The sequence below is a fragment of the Balaenoptera borealis genome (genome assembly GCF_965194805.1).
Source record: "Balaenoptera borealis genome assembly, chromosome: 2".
In the NCBI taxonomy this organism is placed as follows: domain Eukaryota; kingdom Metazoa; phylum Chordata; class Mammalia; order Artiodactyla; family Balaenopteridae; genus Balaenoptera; species Balaenoptera borealis.
The window spans coordinates 62,642,427-62,665,356 of record NC_138867.1 but is presented as its reverse complement, the minus strand read 5'-3'; the positions used below and the strand labels follow the sequence as shown (position 1 = coordinate 62,665,356).

The 22,930-nt window shown below is 41.9% G+C and overlaps 1 protein-coding gene across 12 annotated transcripts in view; it reads right to left on the bottom strand.

Moving 5' to 3' along the window:
• The window catches only part of PDE8B (phosphodiesterase 8B), a 328,186-nt gene that overhangs the window by 141,448 nt on the left and 163,808 nt on the right, over nt 1-22,930 (bottom strand). For 6 of the 12 annotated variants that reach the window (XM_082376089.1, XM_082376088.1, XM_082376087.1 and 3 more), the window contains one exon: nt 13,912-13,971. In XM_082376089.1, coding sequence (XP_082232215.1) covers nt 13,912-13,971 — 60 coding nt within the window. Of the gene's footprint in view, nt 1-13,911; nt 13,972-14,760; nt 20,733-22,930 lie in introns of those variants that run through there. The other 6 variants (XM_082376080.1, XM_082376090.1, XM_082376082.1 and 3 more) reach the window with 2 other exon arrangements.

The window sequence follows — 22,930 nt, the reverse complement described above, 5'->3', positions numbered from 1 at the left end:
TCTTGACAGTAATCATCATCCTTAGAGAGTATTAAAAGCGGGCCTACAAGATACTGGTTTAAAATGCAGCCTCCGGAGAGAAGCTACCTGGGTTCAAATCCCAGCCGGTCCACTGATTCTAGGGTGTCTTTGAACAAGGTAGTTCATCTCTTCAGTCTACAGCTTCTCCAACGTCAGATGTGCTAAGAACAGTGCCATGTAAGCTAGCTATGAGGCCTGAGTGAGCACAGAATACATGGTCCATCACTCTGCTGGTGGTTGTGACCCGTTTGTAATCTCCTAACTGGCTTCGTTTTTAAATAGACTGAGCACTGAAATGAAAACAGGCTAATCAACACAAGTTTGACTATGATTCACCTATACACATATTTGGGGCCAGGGCAGCTGGTGTTAGTCTCAAGGTACCTGGCCACCTCTCTAAACTTAGCACTTAAATCCTTATCCAGACACAGAAGGGATGGGAACTCAAAACAATCTCAAAAACTAATTCCAACACCTAGCGCTTGCCAAATCTAGAAAGAACAATCATGAAACGTGAAGCTATTGGAGCTAAGGTGAGGAAACGTGCCTCTTTTTTCTTCATTGGAAAGTGAAGCCTCGCTCCCTGAAAAGAAGGTAGCCGTACTTCCCACCATGTTGCCCTCTTCATTCCCTGGACTCTGGGACCCAGACTCCCTGGTGGCCAGAAAGCCAGAGATGGCGATACCACCACCTGAACTTGTTCATTTACTTGTTTATGGTCTATCTTCCCCACTAGAATTGAGCTCCAGGACAGCAAGGACCTGCCTGTCTTGTTCCTGCTGTGACCCCCTGCCGGTCAGCACTTACTGTCTGAGTGAAAGGATAACTACGTGCAGGGTTTCTGCAAAATGTAAGAGGGTTTTTACTGTCAATTGGAATAAAACTATGTCACAGCAATAGGTCTAATAAGAAATACATATAATAATCTCAAGATATTGATAAGACATTTAATATTCTTCACCATCCACTTCTGGTTTAAACAATTAGGAACAGAAGGGAAGTTTCTGGTCCTTTAAGCCCATAGCCAATACCATTCTTCATGATGAAATTCTGACTGTGTTTCATTTAAAGTCAGAAACAAGACAAATTGTCCAATAATTACCACTACTTTTTTTTAACTGTTCTTTTTTTTATTAAAGTTTTCTTTTTTTTAAAATTAATAAATTAATTTATTTATTATTTTTGGCTGTGTTGGGTCTTCGTTTCTGTGCGAGGGCTTTCTCCAGTTGCGGCGAGCGGGGGCCACTCTTCATCGCGGTGCGCGGGCCTCTCACTGTCGTGGCCTCTCTTGTTGCGGAGCACAGGCTCCAGACGCGCAGGCTCAGTAGTTGTGGCTCACGGGCCCAGTTGCTCCGCGGCATGTGGGATCCTCCCAGACCAGGGCTCGAACCCATGTTCCCTGCATTGGCAGGCAGATTCTCAACCACTGCGCCACCAGGGAAGCCCAATTACCACTACATTTTTAAAATGCTTCATTGGGCTTCCCTAGTTGCACAGTGGTTGAGAGTCTGCCTGCCAATGCAGGGGACACGGGTTCGAGCCCTGGTCTGGGAGGATCCCACATGCCGCGGAGCAGCTGGGCCCGTGAGCCACAACTACTGAGTCTGCGCGTCTGGAGCCTGTGCTCCGCAACAAGAGAGGCCGCGATAGTGAGAGGCCCGCGCACCGCGATGAAGAGTGGCCCCCGCTCGCCGCAACTGGAGAAAGCCCTCGCACAGAAACGAAGACCCAACACAGCCAAAAATAATAAAAAAAAAAAAAGCTGATGCAGCCACAGATAAAATAAAAAAAAAAAGCTTCATTAATTGACAATATATAGAAAAATAGAAACAACAGTGAAATTATCCTCATGTACCCATCACGTGGCTTCAGCAATAACCAACTCCTGGCCAATCTGGCTTCAATTCTATCCCTAGCCACTTTCCAACTCTTGTATCAGCTTGCAGCAAATTCCACATATTTCATCCATATGCATCTATTAAAGATAAAGACTCTTTTCTAAAAAAAAAAAAAAAAGAAAAGAAAATCACACCACCATTTCATACCTAAACCTCTCCAATAATTCCTTACTGTTAAACATCTGAATGTATTATAAATGTCATTTGTTCTATGCTGTTTGAATCATCTTCCGTTTTCTCAAATGCCATGTTTCCAGAAGATAAATAATATTTTTCAGTATGATTTTGACATTTACTTCTTAGCACATGGCTCGAAATCACACGCCAGTAACACATGAGGCAGCCACACTTATTAACGGCTCACTCTGGGCAAGGGTCTGTCACTCCTCAGGTCAGTCTATCCCCCAAAACCTCAGCTACAGAGCTACTTCTAGGAAGAAACGGGAGGTGGCTCTTCCAAGAGAAGTGAGGGGCTCAGTCTTGTGGATCTTGATGTGAAAAGAAAGCCTTCAAACAGAACTGTTAACAATGGAGCTACAATGAAAAAAATCAAGTAGAATAAACTGGCTTGTACAAAAAGTCACTAGCCCTTTACTTGATGTAGCTGTGGTATTAGCATGAGAAACTCAGTAAGCAAAGCCTAGAAGTCAGAAAAGGTGACAGAACTTCTTACCTCATCTGTCTGGCTGAACTATGATTGCTAAGCAACAATCTCAACATTTTATATTTCCTTTATACCATCTATGCCTCAATATTTGACGAATGCAGTAAGAACCTAACTGTATTCCCATATTGGACATCGCTACAGTTATTAATCTCATATGTCTTAGATGTCCTTAAAAGATGGGAGTGTTCCACTTTTGGAAAAATAATGTCATTATTCAAGTATTTCCTGAGCACCTGCTATGTGCCAGCACCTACTATGTGCCTACTATGTGCACCTACTATGTACCTACTATGTTTTTAATTGCTTGGAGTATGCTGATGAACAAAATAAAGACCTCTTGCATTGTAGGGTAAAGAAACAGACAACAGGCATGATAAATAAGCAAATGATATGGAATGTTAAAAGTGGTAAGTGCTAGGTAAAGACAGTAGGGTCAAGTAAGAGGGATCCATAGTGGGTGCTGGGACCAGTATTAAGTAAGGTGGTTAGGGTAAGCCTCACCGAGAAAGTGACATGTAAGCAAATGTCTGAAGGAAATGAAAAAGTCAAGTTGATAACTGAAGAAGAAGCATTCCACAAAGAGGGAACAGATCCACTGGTTCCTATAGTGGGACTCATGCCTGATGTGTTCAAGGAACTCAAGGAAGCCAGTGTGACAGAGAGGAGGGTGAGCTGGTGGGAGAGGAAGTGGAGGTCACAGCAGAGGGCTCGATCTTGGTAATGCCTTGTTTAGGAACTTACACCGATTTCACTTGGAAACTTAAAAACCAATTCAAAGTGGGGAGTTGTATTAATGATGCCTCGTTAATTTTGATATTTCTGATGCTTTGATGTCTGGAGCCTTGCTGACCCTGGAGAGATGCCCCAGAGGGATAGCCAATTCTCCAACCCCTAGAGAAAGCAAACGACTTGCCTAGGAACACACTTTTCATATGCAAACCAACCCAGTCCGTACTCCTACCACCTCTATCACTGCTAACCCTCTGGACCACTATCTACCTGCCCTAATCACTCCAGCGCCAGGCACCAGACAACTAGGGACAGCCCTTCTGCCCAACACTCCTCTGGAATGATTCAAACTAGCTAAACCTGTCTACCCTGCTTTCCTGCCTCACTGCTGCCCACAGAAACCACAATCAAGGCTCGGGCCCACATTTTCCCCTTTAGGCTCCCTGCCTCCAATCAACCTTAGTGCCTCCCTCTGTGGTCCTGCACGGCCCACCCCTCCTCTCGGAAACTGTAACAAACTACCTTTCAATGACAGGCTCTCCTAATCTGTTGTCCTCCCCCTACCTGAATAAAAATTAAAATCTACATATTGAAACAAGAGTACTTATATTACAAGAGTACTCACTAGAAAATCTCTCTAGGTAGTATTCAAAATTTTTTCCATTCATAAAAAAATAATTCAGAAATACTACTTTTCAATAATCCAACTCCTAAGCAAAGTGAAAATCTATGGGAATTAAAAAAAAAAAAAAAAAATATATATATATATATATATATATATATATATATATATATACATACATATATACATATTTTAGAGTAAAGTACTATAGTAATCACTTTTTTTAAGGTCTGCCTATCTCTGGAAAATTCTATCTTCTCTAGGAAAGCAGCACACCCAAGTAACCAAAGCTGTACTCTCTGTCCCCATCTCCTAGGCCACAGCTGGACTAATAATGTTGTTTCCGGGAATTTGAAATGTGAACAGAGAGACACAGAGGCTGGGAATTAGGACCCATGGCTCATTAACAGCAGAGATATTGAAGGAAGAACTTTAAATCCCTTCTGTCAAAATACTCAGAGATGGCTCATTGTCACCCTTTCTAAGCCATGGCTTTTCAACTCCTCCTTGGATTCTGAAAAAAAAAACGCACTATCTATTTCTTACTCATTTACTATTTTGTGTAAGACAGCTGTTACTTAAAACCAAAGAACACAACCCCTCAAAAACCTTTTGGGATATAGTCCCTCTTCAGATTTATCATTCCATGTATCAATATTTAGTTTCTTTATCAAACATGTCAGTTTGTAAATGTTTATTGACCATTCACTGAGGCAAATCCCATAAAATGATTTTGTAAAATATATTTTAAAAAATAATTAATAAAAGCATATAGCTGAACTTAATTTATAAAGAGTAAAAGTAAACTGACTCTTACTTGCTCCAAATAGTATGTGGAACGTTCCTTCAAAGAATACTTTTGATGACCTATCATGCAAGATGTTAAGAACTGAGAGTAAGAAGCTGACAGAGACAACCATAGTCCAGTCTCTACCCCTAGGACGCAAGCAGGGGAGAGGTTCAGGTAAGCAGATAAGTACAAGAGATGCACTAATAAGCAGTGACCAAAGACAGAGCAAGGACATGGCATCCAGGGAAAGAATCTAGGCACAGGAGAACGGGAAGAAGGAAGTAGTTTTGTTATATCAACCTCACTGCACTGTTGTAAACACAGCGAAAGAGAAGAAGATTAAAAGCAGATCTGGGGTGAAGCCCGGGGCAATGAGGAAACATCTTCTGGAGCAGATCTTGGCCAGCTTGGGTTTTGTCCAGGATCAGAACACAAACACAGGCAGTGCTCACTGTGCATGGCACTGCCAGACCGTATAAATGACCACGCAAAGCAATCTTAATGAAGGATGGTAAAAACGATGGTTCCATGACATTTGGAAATTTTGTCAAAACATAAAACTCTTCTATTGTTGGTTATAAATGTATAGCGAAATGAAAAATGTAAAATTAATATTTATTCAGTGCACTTACTTTAAAACATTAGAAACTGTGAATTAAAAAAAATTTTTAAGCTTATTGAGTAGTTTGAACAGTGTTTGCCTTCTTCCAGTTGTATAAATTATGATACAGAATGAGCCTCCTTTCTACGCCTTGGTGAATTATAAACTCTTACGTTTGGATCAGCTTCCAACATTTTATCCTCTGTACTTTCAATGTCATGAAATGTCCCCAGAGTTCCTTTAATTACTGTGCAGTTTTTTGTTGGCATCACTTCGTCTTTTTCATCACAACCACTTTCTTCATTTAGCTCAATAAACTTGCATTGACTAACTTCCTCTGGCTACCCTCTAGAACCTCTCACAGGTTGCAGTGTCCACACTGCCAGTCAGCTTTCTTCTCTAACTCCATTTACATTGCTGTTTCACTTCCAGCATTATCGCTTTCCATTCCTTTGCTACACTCCCGTCTTTGTGGGCTAGCTCCTTCTTTCAAAGATATACTTATATATATTTTGTAATGCCATGCGAATTATCACGGAGAGATAAAGGGGCGACACAACCGCACACTCTGCTGTCGGTGCTGGAACTAACAGGCAAAGACTTCGAAAAAAGTGATGTGGTTCGTCACTGCTCAGGCTGCACATTTGTTATTTATGTAATGACTTGTGGACTGAAGAGCCAGCAGCAAAGTTTGTACTTGATGCAATCATCACAATTAAAACACCAATGTGACTGCAATCTTTGGGCCTGTTGTTATTTAGCCCTAATCTGTGTACACTGGAACTGTGCAAAGCCAGGGCTACTTGTACGGCTTTTCAAACGTAGCTATGAATACCTCAAACTATCATGCAGGGTCTCCCTCTATTTCTACCTACACCTTCCTGGAACCACAAAGTTTATTTATTTATTTAAAATAAATTTATTTATTTATTTGTTTTTATTTTTGGCTGTGTTGGGTCTTTGTTGCTGTGCGCGGGTTTTCTCTAGTTGCGGTGCGCAGGGGCTACTCTTTGTTGCAGTGTGCAGGCTTCTCATTGTCATGGCTTCTCTTTGTTGTGGAGCATAGGCCCTAGGCACGCGGGCTTCAGTAGTTGTGGCACATGGGCTCAGCAGTTGTGGCACGTGGGCTTAGTTGCTCCGCGGCATGTGGGATCTTCCTGGACTAGGGCTTGAACCTGCGTCCCCTGCATTGGCAGGCGGATTCTTAACCACTGCGCCACCAGGGAAGCCCGGAACCACAAAGTTTAATTCATCTTTCAACTCAAGCCAGAATAATGAAGTAAGGGATGACCCAGAGCAGGACCCAGAGAATGAAGTGTAAGAGGCTGCAGGGGGTAGCACTCAGATTCCGGGGGACTTGGGGGGGTCCTAGTGGCCATGACAAGGGCAGGGACCATGACTCTCAGGAGTTCTCAGAGCAGGAAGGGACTCTGGGGGTGATCCATCAACCCCCAATCAACAGATGAGTTCAGCAACTTCCCCAAGCAGAGCAACGGCAGAGCTGGACCCACAATTCCCAGCTTCTCCTTCAGTAATCTTTCCTGATGTCCTCTTGCTGTGCTACAAGTATTGTAACCATTCCTTTGACATGTTTTATCAAGAAAGTACTGAAAACTATCTTTTTGAGAACAGCAATAAGCGGTCTTTGATAGCTAAGTGAGTATGAAACTGTATTCTCTGGGGAAGGCTAATTATGAAAAAGATGAAAAAAAAAACCCTAGCTTTTCCTTAACTTGAAGACAATGGAAGCGTTCATTATTATTAGTGTTCTTTCTAGAAAGAGTGTGTCTACATGTCTCCAAATGGATTATCAATGTCTACTATTAAACATCTAATTTTCAGAATACTTGGTTTGGCTTTAAGCAAAAGCCAGGTAACAAGTAGCTTCTAGAGTAGACCACATATATAAGTATATCCACATCATACTAAACAGCTGGCCGATCTGACCATAGGTGGGGTCGATTCAGTCAGAAAAAATGGTTTGGGAGCTTTCCTCAAATGTCCCTAAGAAAGTAACGCTAATACGTCTTGTTTAATACATCTTTTTGGTGATCTGATGTTAACTTAACTCTGAAATTTGCACACACTGGAACTATGCAAAGTAAGGGCTTTGTTGAGCAGCTACAGTTTAATGAGAATTTAAGGGCCAGTCATGATACTGAAAGGACTTTAAACGTACTATCTCATTTTAATAACCCTTCACAACTCTTTTGAGATGGGCATCATCCCCACTTACAGATGTGGAGACTGAGATATGGGATGATTAAGAGACACACCCACAGCCACACAACTAACAAGATTTGAACTGAGGTTGGCTGGACCCCTGAGCCTGGGCAATCATTAAGTAACGTACTCTATTTTACCCCCAAAATATTGGACCAAAACTCCTAACAACTCTGTGGTTCCATGAAATTGGCTGGGCCAGGTAGAGGACCTGACTTGGTACCAGCAGTAAGGACAGACCGGAGGGCAGATGCTGACCACAGCAAGTTACTGAGTCTGAACATCTCCATCACTCTGTCATTTCATTTACTATGTGAAGAACAGCTTCCCACAAGGCCAAAGGATCTCCAACATAAAGTCTCCAATATATAATGGTTCCAGAAAAAAATCCATGTCCACACAACATAGAAGTTTAAGTTTTAAAGGAAAGTGCTGTCTTGCTGGGAAAACCCTTAGGCCAGAGCAGTGAAGATCTGTTTCCAAGTCCAGTCGGAAAGCTCTGTGAGGGGCAGGGGCAACAGCACTCTAAGCAGAGACAATTCCACACACGGGGAAGTAAATATGCTCCAAGCACTGACGAAGAAAAGACCTCTTGATTTTCATATGGTATCATGCTGATAAAAATCTATTGCCTCATAATATTTCCCCTACTTTTTTTTTTTTTTTTTTTTTTTGCTAAGACTGGAAAACATGCCCTGCTGTGAGTCACAGGCACTCACCCAGGAGAGCTGTCCTCTACAATACAATGAGGCATGTCCACCCGCTCCACTCCCAGCAGCACTCCCGCCAGGCCACATCACACCTCCTGGTCTCTACACGGGAGCAAATTTCCCCTGGTGACCTCAGAAGTGCACCCTCAAAGCAACCACATCCTGGAATATGCTTGTCAAGTAAGTTCCTCCCAAGTCCTAAGCATTCCGGCTGACGTAGTTAACGTTTTCCGCATGGCAGTGAAGTTACAGAGTAGGTATTTTTCTCCAAGAAAAAAAAAATTACAGAATTTTTCTCCAAGAAAAAAAAAAAAATTTAAAAACTAAGGTTCTAGGCCATTTCGAAGACAGTTGCAATGACAGTATCAGAAGCACAAGAACACTTGACTAGATATCTCTGCCTTTCAAGTTAGAATGTAATAGACAATAAAACCAACCAGCCAGACTCCCTGGGTGGTCAGGGGTCATTGTTCGGCCCCCTTCCCCTGCAGCACCTGGTGCAGAGCCTTGAGCACATAGGTACTCCACAGACTCGAACTGGATGATCAGTGAGTGAAATTACGTTTGAATGAGACACAGGAGTAAAGGCATCCTTGGTTCTAAGTTGAAATTATTATTTTTTTAAAAAAGAGTCTCTTAATTATTCTGTCCCTCACTCAGAGAGGGACTCTTGACCACTTGTATCTGCTGTCATGGGGGCCAAACTCATGTGACAGGAACCAGGCAGGGTACACGGTAGCACTGGAAACACTCCACCTCTTATGCTGGGTGGTGGGTTCACGGCATTAGTTTTACTATTATATTTCATAGCTTAAGAGCACAAATTTAAAATGTTCGTTATGTTTTAACATACCAAATATAATAAGTCCAAAATTACAGACAATCGTTTTTGTGATGAGGGAGTGAGTCCATTATGGGATATTTAAATACTGCAAAGGACTATATCGTATTTGAGAGGACAGAAATATGATACACTTGAGACTTTGTTATAAAATTTGACTGCTAAACAAACATATTAAAAATAAGCTAAGGGTAACCACTAAAATAGAAGCCTAACCTATAGCTTCTAAAACAGAGAAAATAAAAGGTAATTCTGAAAACTATGTCAACTTAACAAAAAGGAGATACATGAGAAAAAGAAAAAGGGTAACAAATAGAAAATACAAAATAAGACTAATTGTATCAGTAATCATACTCAATGTAACAAGATTACACTCTCTTATTAAAGTCAGATTATCAGAATAGGTTTTAGAAAAATAAAACTATGTGCTCCTTATAAGAGGAATATTTAACATAAAGTTATAAATAAAACCAAAAATGAAAAGATAGAAAAAGATATACCAGGAAAATATTAACCAAAGAAAGCTGGTCCAGCCATATTACCAACAAATAAAATAGAAATTAAGGCAGAAGTTTAAAGAGGGACACTACATAATAATAAAAGGAACAGTCACCAAGAACATACAGCAATCTAGAACTTGGATGTACATTAACATGACAGACTCAAAACATCAGAAAATATTAAGAAATATTGAGGATATTGACATATCCATTACAATAGAAACTAACAGACACAAGAAATTAAGATAGAGATGGTTTGAATAGCATCATTAATAAAGTTGAATTAATTTCACAGATATAGAAACCTGTATTCCAGAAATAGAGATACATCTTTTTAAAAGTTTTTGTGGAAAATTTCAAAACTGGCTACATTATTGGCTACCAAACAAGTTGCAACAAGTATCAAAGAATCAGGCATCAAGTAATTCAATGGAGCAAGGAATACACAGTCATTTCAACAAATGGAGCTGGTCATTCAACATGGAGGGAAAAAGAGCCTTGACCTCTTTATTCCACCATACATAAAAATGAACTTGAGATAGATTATAGATCTAAAATTAAAATTTAACAATAAAGTTTCCAGAAGAAAACGAGAAATAATCTTCAACCTGGGATTAAGGATTCATAGACCACAGAAAGCAATAACCATAAAAGGAGTGATAAATTAGACTATATCAAAACTAAAATTTTTGCTCAAAATCCAAATTTGTGAAAATGAAGAGAAGAGCCACAGATTGGAAGAAAATATTTTCAAAATCTGATAAAGGACTTGGGACAAGAATATATACATAATTCTCACAACTCAGTAGTTTTTTAAAAGTCAACCCAACTAAAAATGGGCAGAAGACTTAACTAAACATTCACAGAAGATTTTAAAAATAGCCAATCAGCGAACAAAAAAGTGCTCACATTATTAGTCATGGAGAAATGCAAATTTAAGTTACCATAAGATAGAACTACTCACCCACTAGATGAGCTAAAATTAAGAGACTGAAACAAACATTACCAAGGATTTGGAGTAATAAGAACTCACATTGCTTGTAGGAGTGTAAAATGGTACAACCACTTTGAGAAAAGATCTGGATATATCTTATAAATAGTATCTAAACACACTATTGTTTTGAAGGTTCTAGCAGGACAATCAGGCTAACAAAATAAAAGGCATTCAGATTGGGAAGAAAGTAGTAATGATATGATCCTGTATATAGAAAATCCTAAAGAATTCACACAAAAATGTAAAAGCTAATAAATGAGTTCGATCAATATACAAAAATATATTTCTATACGCTAGCAATGAACAACCCAAAAATGAAAGTAAGGAAACAATTCCATTTGCCATAGCATCAAAAAGAATAAAATATTTCAGGAATAAATTTAACAAAAATATAAAACACTACACTAAAAACTACAAGACATTGGTGAAAGAAGTTAAAGAAAATCTAAATAAATGGAAAGACATCTTATGTTAATGGATTGGAAGACAAAATGGTTAACACAGTAATATTCCCAAATTGATCTACAGGTTTATTGCAATCACTATCAAAATCCCAGCTGGTCCCCCCCACTCCCCAAATTAACAAGCTGGTCCTGAAATTCATATGAAGATGCAAGGGACCCAGATAGTAAAAACAATCTTGAAAGATAAGAAAGTTGGGGGACTCACGCTTTAAAGTTACAGAAATCAAGACAGTGTGGTACTGGCATAGCACAGACGTATATCAATGGAATAGAATTGAGAATCCAGAAATAAATGCTCACAATCATAGTCAGTTGATTTTAGAAAAACATGCCAAGACAATTCAATGGGGAAAGAATATTCTTTTTAACAAATGCTGCTGCACAACTAGATATCCACATAACAAAAGAATGAAGCCCTACCTCACACCATATACAAAAGTTAAATCAAAATGGATCATAGAGCTAAATATAAGAGCTACAACTATAAAACTCTTAGAAGAAAACAAAGGAGTAAATCTTTGTGACCTTAGATTAGGCGATAGATTCTTAGGTACGACGCTAAATGATAAAGAAAAATTTCAGAATGATGCTTGCTGCCTGACACCTTTCAAATAAAGTTTAAAATATTCAAAACAAAGTAAATATTAATGGATACATGGGACTTCCCTGGTGGTCCAGTGGTTAAGAATCCGCCTTCCAATGCAGGGGACACGGGTTCGATTCCTGGTCGGGGAACTAAGATCCCACATGCTGCAGGGCAACTAAGCCCGCATGCCACAACTACAGAGCCCATGCACCACAACTAGAGAGCCTGCGCGCTGCGACTACTGAGCCCGCACACTCTGGAGCCTGTGCACCACAACTAAAGAGAAGCCCGTGTACTGCAACGAAAGATCCCACGTGCTGCAACAAAAGATCCCGTGTGCCGCAACCAAGACCCAATGCAGCCAAAAGTAAATAAATATTTTTTAAAAATGGATACATAAATATGTAGAAGAAATATACAAATACCTATCATAATCAATCTCCAAATAGTGGTTACTTTTAGGGAAGAGAGAGGAGGGCAAAGGGATAAATAGGGCTTGAAGTATCTGTAATCTCTTGTTTCTAAAAAGAACTCTGAGACAAATAGGACATCCTTGATAAAATAAATTTATCATGTTTGATAAAATTAGCATATTTCATAAAAGTGGATATGGGTATACACATGTACTTTTATGAGTATTTAAAATACTTTACAATTTAACAAATTATATTTTATAAGAATGAGACATCCTTGGGGACCTCTCTGGTGGTCCAGTGGTTAAGACTTCACCTTCCAATGCAGGGGTTGCGGGTTTAATCCCTGGTTGGGGAGCTAAGATCCCACATGCCTCGCAGCCAAAAAACCAAAACATAAAACAGAAGCAATATTGTAACAAATTCAATAAAGACTTTAAAAATGGTCCACATCAAAAAAAAAAAATCTCAAAAAAAAAAAAAGATTTAAGAATGAGATGCCCTTATCATGAGCATTCATTGCCAGTACAGCACAGGGTGAAAAATGAAGGTAAATTAAAGTAACTGATCTAAAATGACACTAATCCCAAGAAAAATTCTGGAAATTACTTTGGGAATAAATACTGATATCAGAACCTTTGTCACTGCCTTTATTCAAAATGGACTACAAAGTCCATGCCCCCAGAATGAATACTGGAATTTTCCACTTGTTTGTATTCTATATAAATAGTGTGGCTTATGTTTATTTTAATAAATTCTCTCTTCCTCTCTCTCTCTGCTCCTAAATTTGTTTTCATCCAATTTTCCCAAGCTTAAACCTCTTGTTTTTTTCCTTTCCCTAGATTTGCATTTCCTTTCCAAGCAACAGTAAATTATTTTCTTTTCCAACCGCTCTTAAACAGTACATTTCTTTGGTTGGTTTTTCACTTTCATCTACATGTTAATTGGTTTATTTACATCTTCTCTGCATCTTCACTTGTCCAAAGTGCAGCACAAGCTTCCAGGTGCTAACAAGCTACAGTTTTACAAGGATGTAGGTGGCTCATGTAGGTCTACCAGGAAGATGCAGATGCAGATGAGGACTTAACAAACACCTCTCATACCTATTTCCTCACAGGGCACACAGGAGGCTGGAGAGGTGGTGGGAAGGACACGGGTGCTGCTGCTGTTAGAGGGTGGTCAAGGCTGCAGGCGCTGGCCCCTTCTCTCCCTGGAACCAGGAGCCTTGGTGCTTCAGAGCCCAGTAGGCTGCCTGCCTCTAGTCACACAGGACAAGTTACCATCACTGAGCACCTTCTACTGCCAGGCAGTGTCCCAAGTACCTGATGCTATTTCACTGAACTCATAATTTCCTAAGAGAGAGACATTACCGTCTCCACTTTATAGACAAGGCACTGGGTAGAGAAGTGAAGCAATACATGCAAGGTCACAGAGCTGGTAAAGGCAGAGCCAGGATTCCCACCCAGCCGTGGCTCGTGGCAAAGCCCTGCCCTTTACCACACACGGCTTCTTCTCTTTCCAGCTGCGGAAGCAGCATGTAGAATAGACGCGTTTTTTGGTGAAGAGTTGTTCTCCCTCACAACCTACCATGCAATCGCTCTACCTATTATATTATTTATACTCAAAATGGGGCAATATTTGTCTTCAAGAAAGCAATCTGATTCCTCAAGTTTGACATTAATAAAAACAAGCCTTTGCACACAGGCATATACACACATACCACGTACGGATATGTGGGCATGCACGTCAGGGCAAGGATGGCCATCTGCTGTATATGAAAGAGCCCCTCGCGTAGTGCTTCTATAACCACTTGCTCTGCAAACCAAGTCCCTACAGAGGAATGGAGGTGTACCTGGATAGGATCCTGCGTCAGTCTCATGGGCCCGATGCGTACCTCTGCAGAAGAGACCTGCTAAAACAAACAAACAAACAAACAGAAACAGCACATGAGATGTGTCAAGTCATAAACTACAGGAATTGACAAATTCTTCCTTACACTGGATATTATGTCATGCCCCTTTGCAGCTAAATAAAAGGATCCAATTTATTGACATGGAGACAGTTTATAAAATATCACATACGGTACAATTCTGGTTTTGTAAAAGAATGTATACATTTACGTGCATTGAAATGTCTGAGAGGATATATCCTCAAGGCTAAGTGGTAGGATTTCAGGTTACTTTTACCTTAAGTGCATGGATTTTTATAATAAGCACATATTATTCTTTACTCTTTATGGGAGAAAACAACTCAATAATTATTTACTGAGCACCTACTATTCTGGGCATGATGCCAGGCTGTTATTATTCCGAAATTTCCAAAGAGTAAAAATTCCTCTCATGTGTGGAAGCTAAAGCATTTTGATGGTTTAAGAGTGTTCCTATATTTAATCTTATTTTTTTATCTTCATGTTTTAGTATGAGGAATAAACAGCTTACTCTTACTCATGTTGACCATGACTAAATTATTCATTTCAGTTGTACCTCCTCAAATAAACTGAGTAACCTCACACCAGGACCACAGGAAGCTGAACTCTGTCCCATGACTCCAGCAATGAGCTTAGGTGTTCACTGGCCAACACCATCTAACTGCCTTTGGCTGTAAGCAGAGAGAAAATATTTCTCTTTATTTTTAATTACTTTACTTGGATTTCTAAAAATAACTCTTCTCTAGACAATCGGATTGAAGGTCTTGGCCTCACCTCCATGGATCCAGGTTTGTTTTTCTCTAAGAGGCTGCAGTCATTTTGCCTCTACTTAGCAGCTTATCCTGCATTCAACACACTAGGTTGGCCCCTGTGAGTCAGACAGGACAGCTTCAGCAAGCATCGGAGTTCACAGGACCAGAGACATTTCAGTGACCCAAGGGTCAGAGGAGGCTTTATCAATTAAACAAGAAAAGCAGAACTTTCTTTACATTAGATTTGAAGACTACTAATTTCCCTTTCTCCTTTCTTGCCCTTTAACTGCAGGTGGGCATGGTGTGAAGCTTCTCCAAAACATAACCACGAGTTGCCGATGTCCTTTTCCTCTGTCAGGAGGATTCCTCCGGCCCGCTCTCTGCGGTGAGCTCTCAGGAGAGCAAAGCTGGGCTCTCCTGCCCTGCTTGGGGAAGCAGCTTTCCCACAGTGAGTCCTTCCAGCAGGGCTGGAATGACTCCTCGGGTCCCTGAGCCTGTGGACCTGCGACAAGTCCCTTCAGTGTTGCACTGCGGTCCTCAGGCCTAAGTGACACACTCACGTTGCTTTTCTCTAAGCAAAACAATGCCCTGTGAGGGGTCTGTACTGATACGTGCCCAGCCCCAAGAATTCCCCTGGAAGGAGAACGTCACCAGGTCTCCTGCATCACTGCGGCTCTGGCCGCCACCGCAGCTTCACCCTAAAAGCAGTTTTTATCGTCTGAAACAGACACCCTCCCTCAAAAGCAGTGCAACGGCCAGAATTCTGCTACAAAGTTAACCACTGAGAAGTGAAACCAGTTTGGTACAGAAAGAGAAATGTGACTGATAATCTGAGGTATCTTTGTGCTCTCTGGTCTCTCCTGGCAGAGTGCCTGCACCACCCACAGAAGCCCCTGCAACAGGGCCTCCTGCGCTTTCTCCAGCAAAACTGGCCCTGCACAGGGGCACCCAGGGGCAGAAGACAAATGAAACAAGACATCAATAAAAGTTTAAAAGCAATCAAATAAAAAGTGGCTCGCTTTGGAAGGCTAAGGGACTGGGGCAAGGGCAGAGACTGCCCCCAAAGTGATAATTCCCTCCTAATCGACGCATTCCTTTGTACTTTGAAGGAACGAATGTGTGCACGATGTTGTTAAACAGGCCGTGTTCAACTCTGCCAGCAAAGCAGCTGATGACTGCGGGGGCCCTTCTGTCTCCAGCCCTGTGCTCGGCACTCTCACACGAGCGACCTTGGCAGGAGAAAAGCAACAGCCACGGAGTGACGGCATGCAGTTTTAGAAGCAAGCCTCAATCAAGAAGATCCTTCTCCTGCTGACAGACAGGAAAGATCCTCCAGCTTTCCCCTGCAGCACAAGAGTTCCCTGCCTGCATCTGGCATTTTAACCTCCTCCAGATCCACGTCAGCAGGAAGCTGCCACCTGAGGCAGAGCCCAGGAGAGGAACCGCAAGGTCGCTGAGCTCTCTCCAAGACCCCGGCCTCTGCCATCCCTTCCCATCCCCCCCCAGCCCCACGTCCCTGTGCTGCCCCCCAGAGAGCACAGGTCAACTTCACCGCCAGCCTGGGAGCCTCGGTTTCCCAGCTCCTCTAGTCCTGACCTACACGTCACTTCCTGTCTCTTGGTGTGCCTTCTCCTTCTTGGTCTGCGCTCCAGTCATCAGACTTCGGCTTCTGTGTCCAACAGAGGTCAACTATCCCGGTAGAACTGGAACCTCTCCTCCTGGCCTATGAGGGATGGCCCAAGGCCTGACCAGCAGCAGGTATGGGCACAGACAGCAGCAGCGGTCTGCAGAGTTCTCCTTCTAACATGGCCGTCTTATTGCCTGCATTTCACCCATTTCTAAGAGAACAAATTATGAACAGAAACAGGAGACCGTTGACTGATGTCTGTGTAGTCAAGCCAAGATTCTCCACTTCAAAGAGTGAACTCTGAGCAACTGCAGATACACAGATCCTCAGTTAGTGTGTCAGCTCTGATTCCAGGATGTGACCACATTTGCCAAGGACACAGAAGCAAGAAGGAGGTGAGGTCATAGGTATTACAATTCCAGCTCTGGAGAGGAGAGGAGGATAAGTTGAGAGTGTGAAGAGAGACACGCTGCCTCGTCACTCCAACCCCACGGCTCTTCCCTGCAGCCAAATGAGGAAGCACTGCTGGCTGATAGTGCAGTTTTAACTGTCCGACGTTAATAGTGTGTCGAATATTTATGTGTACACACATGTGTGCACATGGTCACCTACACACACACACATACATATATACATGAAGCAGGGTCACCAATTCACACTCAGATAAGTTGGCTCTTCAGGAAAAAAGAAATGTCCTATTTTGTATCATTTACTGATTCTACGGTGTAAATACTTTCACCTTGGCTGATCTCAAGGTAGCAACCTAGGTCCCTGAACATGCAACTGGGAATATATCTTTTCATTCTGAGAGGGTCTATGAGAGGCAAACTCGTTCAGACTTGTTTGATATGCAAATTTCTATCACTTGCTTTTGTTTGAGAGTTCAGTGAGGTACAGAATTCTGATTGATAGACATTTCCCCTCAGACTTTGAGGTTGAGAGAAAGGAGACCATCTTTCTGGTTTTGAAGGTGGGGAGATCAAGGAAGGCTTTATGAAGACAAGTGGGTCATGGATGAGAAGAAGAAGAGACTGGGTTGGGAGAGGAAATTCCAGGCATAGGAAACAACAGAAGCAAAGGCACAGAGGCAAGAATGCAAAGATGCTCGTCGGGGAGAAGACAAGAATCTAGAGAAGCTGGATTACAGAGCATAAAAGGGAAGACAAGGTTGCGGTCAGTTCTTAGAGGATTCTGGAAAGGAAATCCCTTTTGATTCTGTAGGCACCAACCACACTGCAGGTTTTTGAGCAGAGGATTAACAGGATCAGATTTATGACTCGGGGAGAAAAACCATTTCGTTTGCCTACTTTCTGGATAGTCAAGAACAGAAATTTTGCAAAAACAAAACAAAGACACTGCTATGAGTAGGAACTAGAGCAGTGAAAGCAAGTGGGTAAAATACACCACAACGATCAAGAAAAAAAATTACCGCCCGCCCCCTCCCCCCAGCTTGGTTTCATATCCAAGGAGAGGGAACTCCAAGATGAAAACCAGCTGGTGCAGGGTAACCCGATGAAAGAGACTAAGTCTTGAGAGAAATCACAGCAGTTCAGGCAGCTGGTCCACCTGTAACTGCAGCATACTCTCTGGTGGTGGTGGCCACAGCTCTCGGTAGCTTCCGGAATTGTGTTAAATAACTTGGACTCCGGTTTTAGAGCTTCCCTCAAATATGAAGGTGGTGAGAATTCAGGCAAAGTGACTGACCTGGAAGGCCTTCCTCCTGCATCTGCTCAGCAGGGCTGACTCAGGCTTGGAGGGCCGCTCAAGTGCCCCCCACTCTCCGAAGGCTGTGCAGGTCCAGTTGCACCCAGACAGGACTCACCACTCTCTCTGCTCAGTGCTTCTCCTGTGTGCTTCTTAGCATTTACTTTACTACCCATTTAAATATCTTTCCCCTGGGCAAGGTTGTGAGTGTCCTGAGGGACACAGATATTGTCTTTTTCACTGTTTTGTCCCCAGCCTCTAGAAGGTGCTCAGTAAATGCTGGCGCTCAATAAAGAAATGGAATTGAATTAAACTGCCTAAGATCACACAGATTGTAAGTAACAGAGTCGGGACTGAGACTTCATGTTTCCCGACTCCCAGCGCACTGCTCTTTCATTATGCTCCAAATTTTACAGCATTAATTCTGACTGCACTCCCCATATTTCTCTCATGGGTTTCTGGACTCTATTCCAATTTTGCAGATGGATTCAGCACCTGGCAATCTCTGCTCACACCCTCGTAGTCCGTGCTGCTGCTAACAGGGCTGCCACCAGGACTGAGAAGGAGAAGTTCTGTATGTGTGTGTCTCTGTCTGTCGGGGTGGGTAGGGAGTTGCCATGACTTCTACCTTCCAAAAACAAGCTCAGAGACTGAATCCTCCCCACTTCAGCAACTCCTTGGGAATCCATCCCTCCCCACCACCTGCAGTACTGAGTGTTCACACACAGGTGTATACACACGCACAGCTCAGGGCCAAACCAACTTCACTTCATGAAAGGGGTGCCCCATTGTAAAGATCATTCTTATTTTTAAATATCCTTAATCAACCCTGACTGCTGCCTTGTTGGCTCTGATTTTAAAACAGTATTTACATCTCTCAAGGGGTCCCCTGTCTACCCTCCATTCCCAGGCCAAACTACTTTCTTTATTCCTCTGAGCTCTGGGTAAGCAAAGGTGGTATTTGACTTGTCCCTTCTAAATGAGCCCACGCCTGCCCTGTGGCTTCTGGTCAGAAAGGCACCAGCAGTGCAGCCTCCACGTGCCCCACCCTGAGGCTGCTGGGCATCGCTGCTCCGGACTGGGAACCACTGGTTCGTCCTGCCTCACCTCCCAGGCCCACTGTCCTCCGAACACCCAGAATGCTTCCTTCCTCCTCCTGTCTCTGATCAGCCACAGGCCCCAGCGGGCAGCTCTGACCTCACACCAGCCTCCAGCCTTCACCTCACTTTGATTCTCGCCATGTTCCACTGCCCCCTGGACCTTTCAGAGCCAAACAGGTGGTCCCAATCCTCCCCTCTCCTCCCCTTCCTGCTTCCAATTATCTTACCTAGAAGTTCTCAACCTAGGCTTCTTATTAGAAGTACCTGAAGAACTTTTTAATTATATTAATGCTTGGGTCTTACTTCAAACCAAGAGAACTGGTATCTCTAAGGTGCAAACGGGGTTGAGAACCACTAGTCTATTCTTTGAGCAGACATGTCTGTTGTCAACTTTAGACGCTATTACATATTCATTTGTGCAACAGACATCAACGGAGCACTTACCTGAGCACCCAGACTCAACTATCATACCTGAACTCAGATACCCACAGGGTTTTTTCCAGACAAGCCACTCCAGAAACACAAGATGATCATTTAGGCAAGAGGAAGATACAGTCCTTCACATTTGATGAGTTATTCCCCCCAAACAGTATCCCTAAACTAGAATCAAAATAAAAATTTTTATAGTCTTTTTTGTTACATACACACACATTATATATATGGAAGATTACTCATAGTCATGAGATACTCACAGTGGGCGACAGATCTACCAACTCCATGTTTTATGCTCTGCTGTTTAGAATATTAATTTGGCAGCATGAGGTTTTATCACAAAAATACAGACATATAAATGTCTACTCATCAAAATAGACAACCATAAGAGAAAAGATCACTTCGACTTCAAATATTAAAACTCTTATTCACCAAAAGCAAAAGCAAAAAATACTCTAATAAAAGGGAAAAAAAGATAGGTGCTAGCCCAAGAAATGACATCTACAGTATAGGAAACCAGCAAGTATTAGTAACCAGAACATAACAAAATCCTTAAAAACAATCAAAAGACAACCAGAAAGAAAGCTGGGCAAAAGATCTGAAAAAGAAATTCACAGAATAGGAAATACAAGTATGAAGAGACGCTCAATAGTCATCAGGAATATAAAAATTTCAAATTACAATGAGATACCATGTCACAACCAGCTGTTTTCTGATCAAGGGAACAGTAGAATTAAGAAGTCAAACACTACCTAGCATGGGCAAGAAGTAGACCCACAGGAACTCATACATTGTTGTTGGGAGTGTAAATTGGTTCAGCCACTTTGAAAACATTCTGGGGATTTCTAGTAAAGATGAAGTTTACATACGACCTACAATCCACCTCCTATGTGAATGGACCCCTGGGGTATATGAGGAAGCACTTACAAGAACACTTGGAGCAGATTTAGACCCAAGATTTGGAGACAGCCTTATCCACAATCCATTAACATCCATCACCAAAAAAAATTTATATCAAGAAATATCCATACAGTGGAAATTATACAACAATGAAAATGAAACTCAAGCTACCCATTCCAAATGGATGAATCTCATAAACATCAAGTAAAAAAATTAAGTCTCAGAAGAACACATACCTTAGAGTACCATTTAAGGTTTTAAAATATTTTAAATAATACTGAATATAGTTTAAGAGTATATTATAACGGTACAAAGAAATGCTTATAAATTCCCTATGGAGGCAAGCGGTCCTACTGGTGGAGAAGGAGGTGTATTCAGGGGCTTCAAGTATTGTTCATCGTTGATTTTTTTTTTTAAGCAGTGGATACTGAGTACATAGGTGTTTACTGGATTATACATTCTGGTTTGTTGATATCTTAAATATCACAAAATAAATTTACAATATATTTAGTTTTATGGGAAAAGCCTATTTCCTATTTTGGGGTTAACATTAATTGAGCAAGTAGTCACTATATAAATATTCTACATATACTTTTTTTTTTTTCCTAATAAGGTCTTTATTTAGTAAAATAAGATGCTGTATTTAAAATTCCTCAGAATACAGACAGAGTTTCCCTGAAACTTGGTAAAATGAAACCCTAGGATATGGGGCTGGGACTCGGGGGACCTTGCTAAAGGTAACTAATTGCTCTGTGCCCCAGTAAGACAAGAGGGGATTGAGGACCCACCCCACCACGTGCATCATCCCATGTAACAGGCACAGCAATCCCACAAACTTAAAGCTAAAGAAGTTAAAGCTCCAGAAAGGTTACTCAACTCACCTGAGGGCTGGAGTTGAGATTTAAGCCCAGACCTGTCTTTCTTGGAAGGAAGGCCATGTTCTTATTTACATATTAACTTATATCTAGATTTGTTCCAGAAAGGTCTTAAGATGGTACACAAAGAGACTTTAAGTAAAAGTTGTAAAAAACTTATACATAAGATGTGGAAGATCTGGCTGAGCTTGGGGAAGGTAAAGCAAGTAGGGAGATCAGTACATACCACGGGTGTCACAGCCGACGCAGTCAGAGCCAATGAAAGCAAGATGCGACCCAGAGGCGCCCCGAGGCGCTGGACCAGACGCCGTGATGGGCTTTCCAGCACGGTGTCTTATGATGCCCCCTGCCCTCTCCCATTCTCCACTGTCACTGTTGGGGACAAGGCTGTGCTTTCTTAAGAAGTATTGTCACTACACTCAGTGACTCTTACTGGGTGAGTGGAGAAGAGGATGATATATCCCACCATGCCTGGAAAACACCACAGTTACAAAGGACAGATCCACCCTCTGGTTAGCGCTGAAATGGTAATTAAAAATAAACTTAAAAATAAAGGGCTTCCCTGGTGGCGCAGTGGTTAAGAATCCACCTGCTAACGCTGGGGACACGAGTTCAAGCCCTGGTCTGGGAAGATCCCACATGCCACGGAGCAACTAAGCCCGTGAGCCACAACTACTGAGCCCATGAGCCACAACTACTGAGCCCGTGTGCCACAACTACTGAAGCCTGTGCGCCTAGAGCCCGTGCTCCACAACAAGAGAAGCCACCACAATGAGAGGCCTGCGCCTCGCAGTGAAGAGTAGCCCCTGCTCGTCACAACTAGAAGAAAGCCTGCATGCAGCAACGAAGACCCAAAGCAGCCAAATAATAAATAAAATAAATTTATTAAAAAATAAATAAATAAAAGGCAGAAGACATCCAAGATGCCATCAGATCCACACACAGAAAATGTGGCCAGCATAGTCTAATGGAGAAACCATCCCACTCCCCATAAATATCAGATGAGAGAGAGAAATTATTTAAACACTGGAGTCATTTCATCTACAGCCATCAGAAAAGAACTGTCTGAAACAGACTATGTGTTTAAATGGGGGCGGGGGGAAGGTCTAGAATACAATCCATGAAATGGTGAGTACACCTGAAGGAGGCTAGCACAAGAAAGCCTTAGAGAGAATTAGCTTTGCGGGGGGGGGGAGGGAAACCCTAATTGCACTACAATATTATGATTATGTCAAAAAGCTTTACATCATACATGCCACGCAAGAATCAAGGCATCAAGCTTTCATTAACCTAGCAACTCAGCTGCAGTGTCACTGGGCCAGGCATGTGTGTCAACATAACCATTCCCAGATTCCAAAGGTCAAACCCAGGGCGTGATCTGGAGAACAGAGGAATTTAAAGGCAACTGAAAAACGTGACATCCCTCAACTAACTTCCTTCCTTTTATTAGGAATATTACTGATGATAGAAACAGCCAGATGACTTCAAGCACTCAAAATTACATTGTGTAACAGAGGATGAGCAAAGAATGTCGATCTCTGATTATTCAGAAGG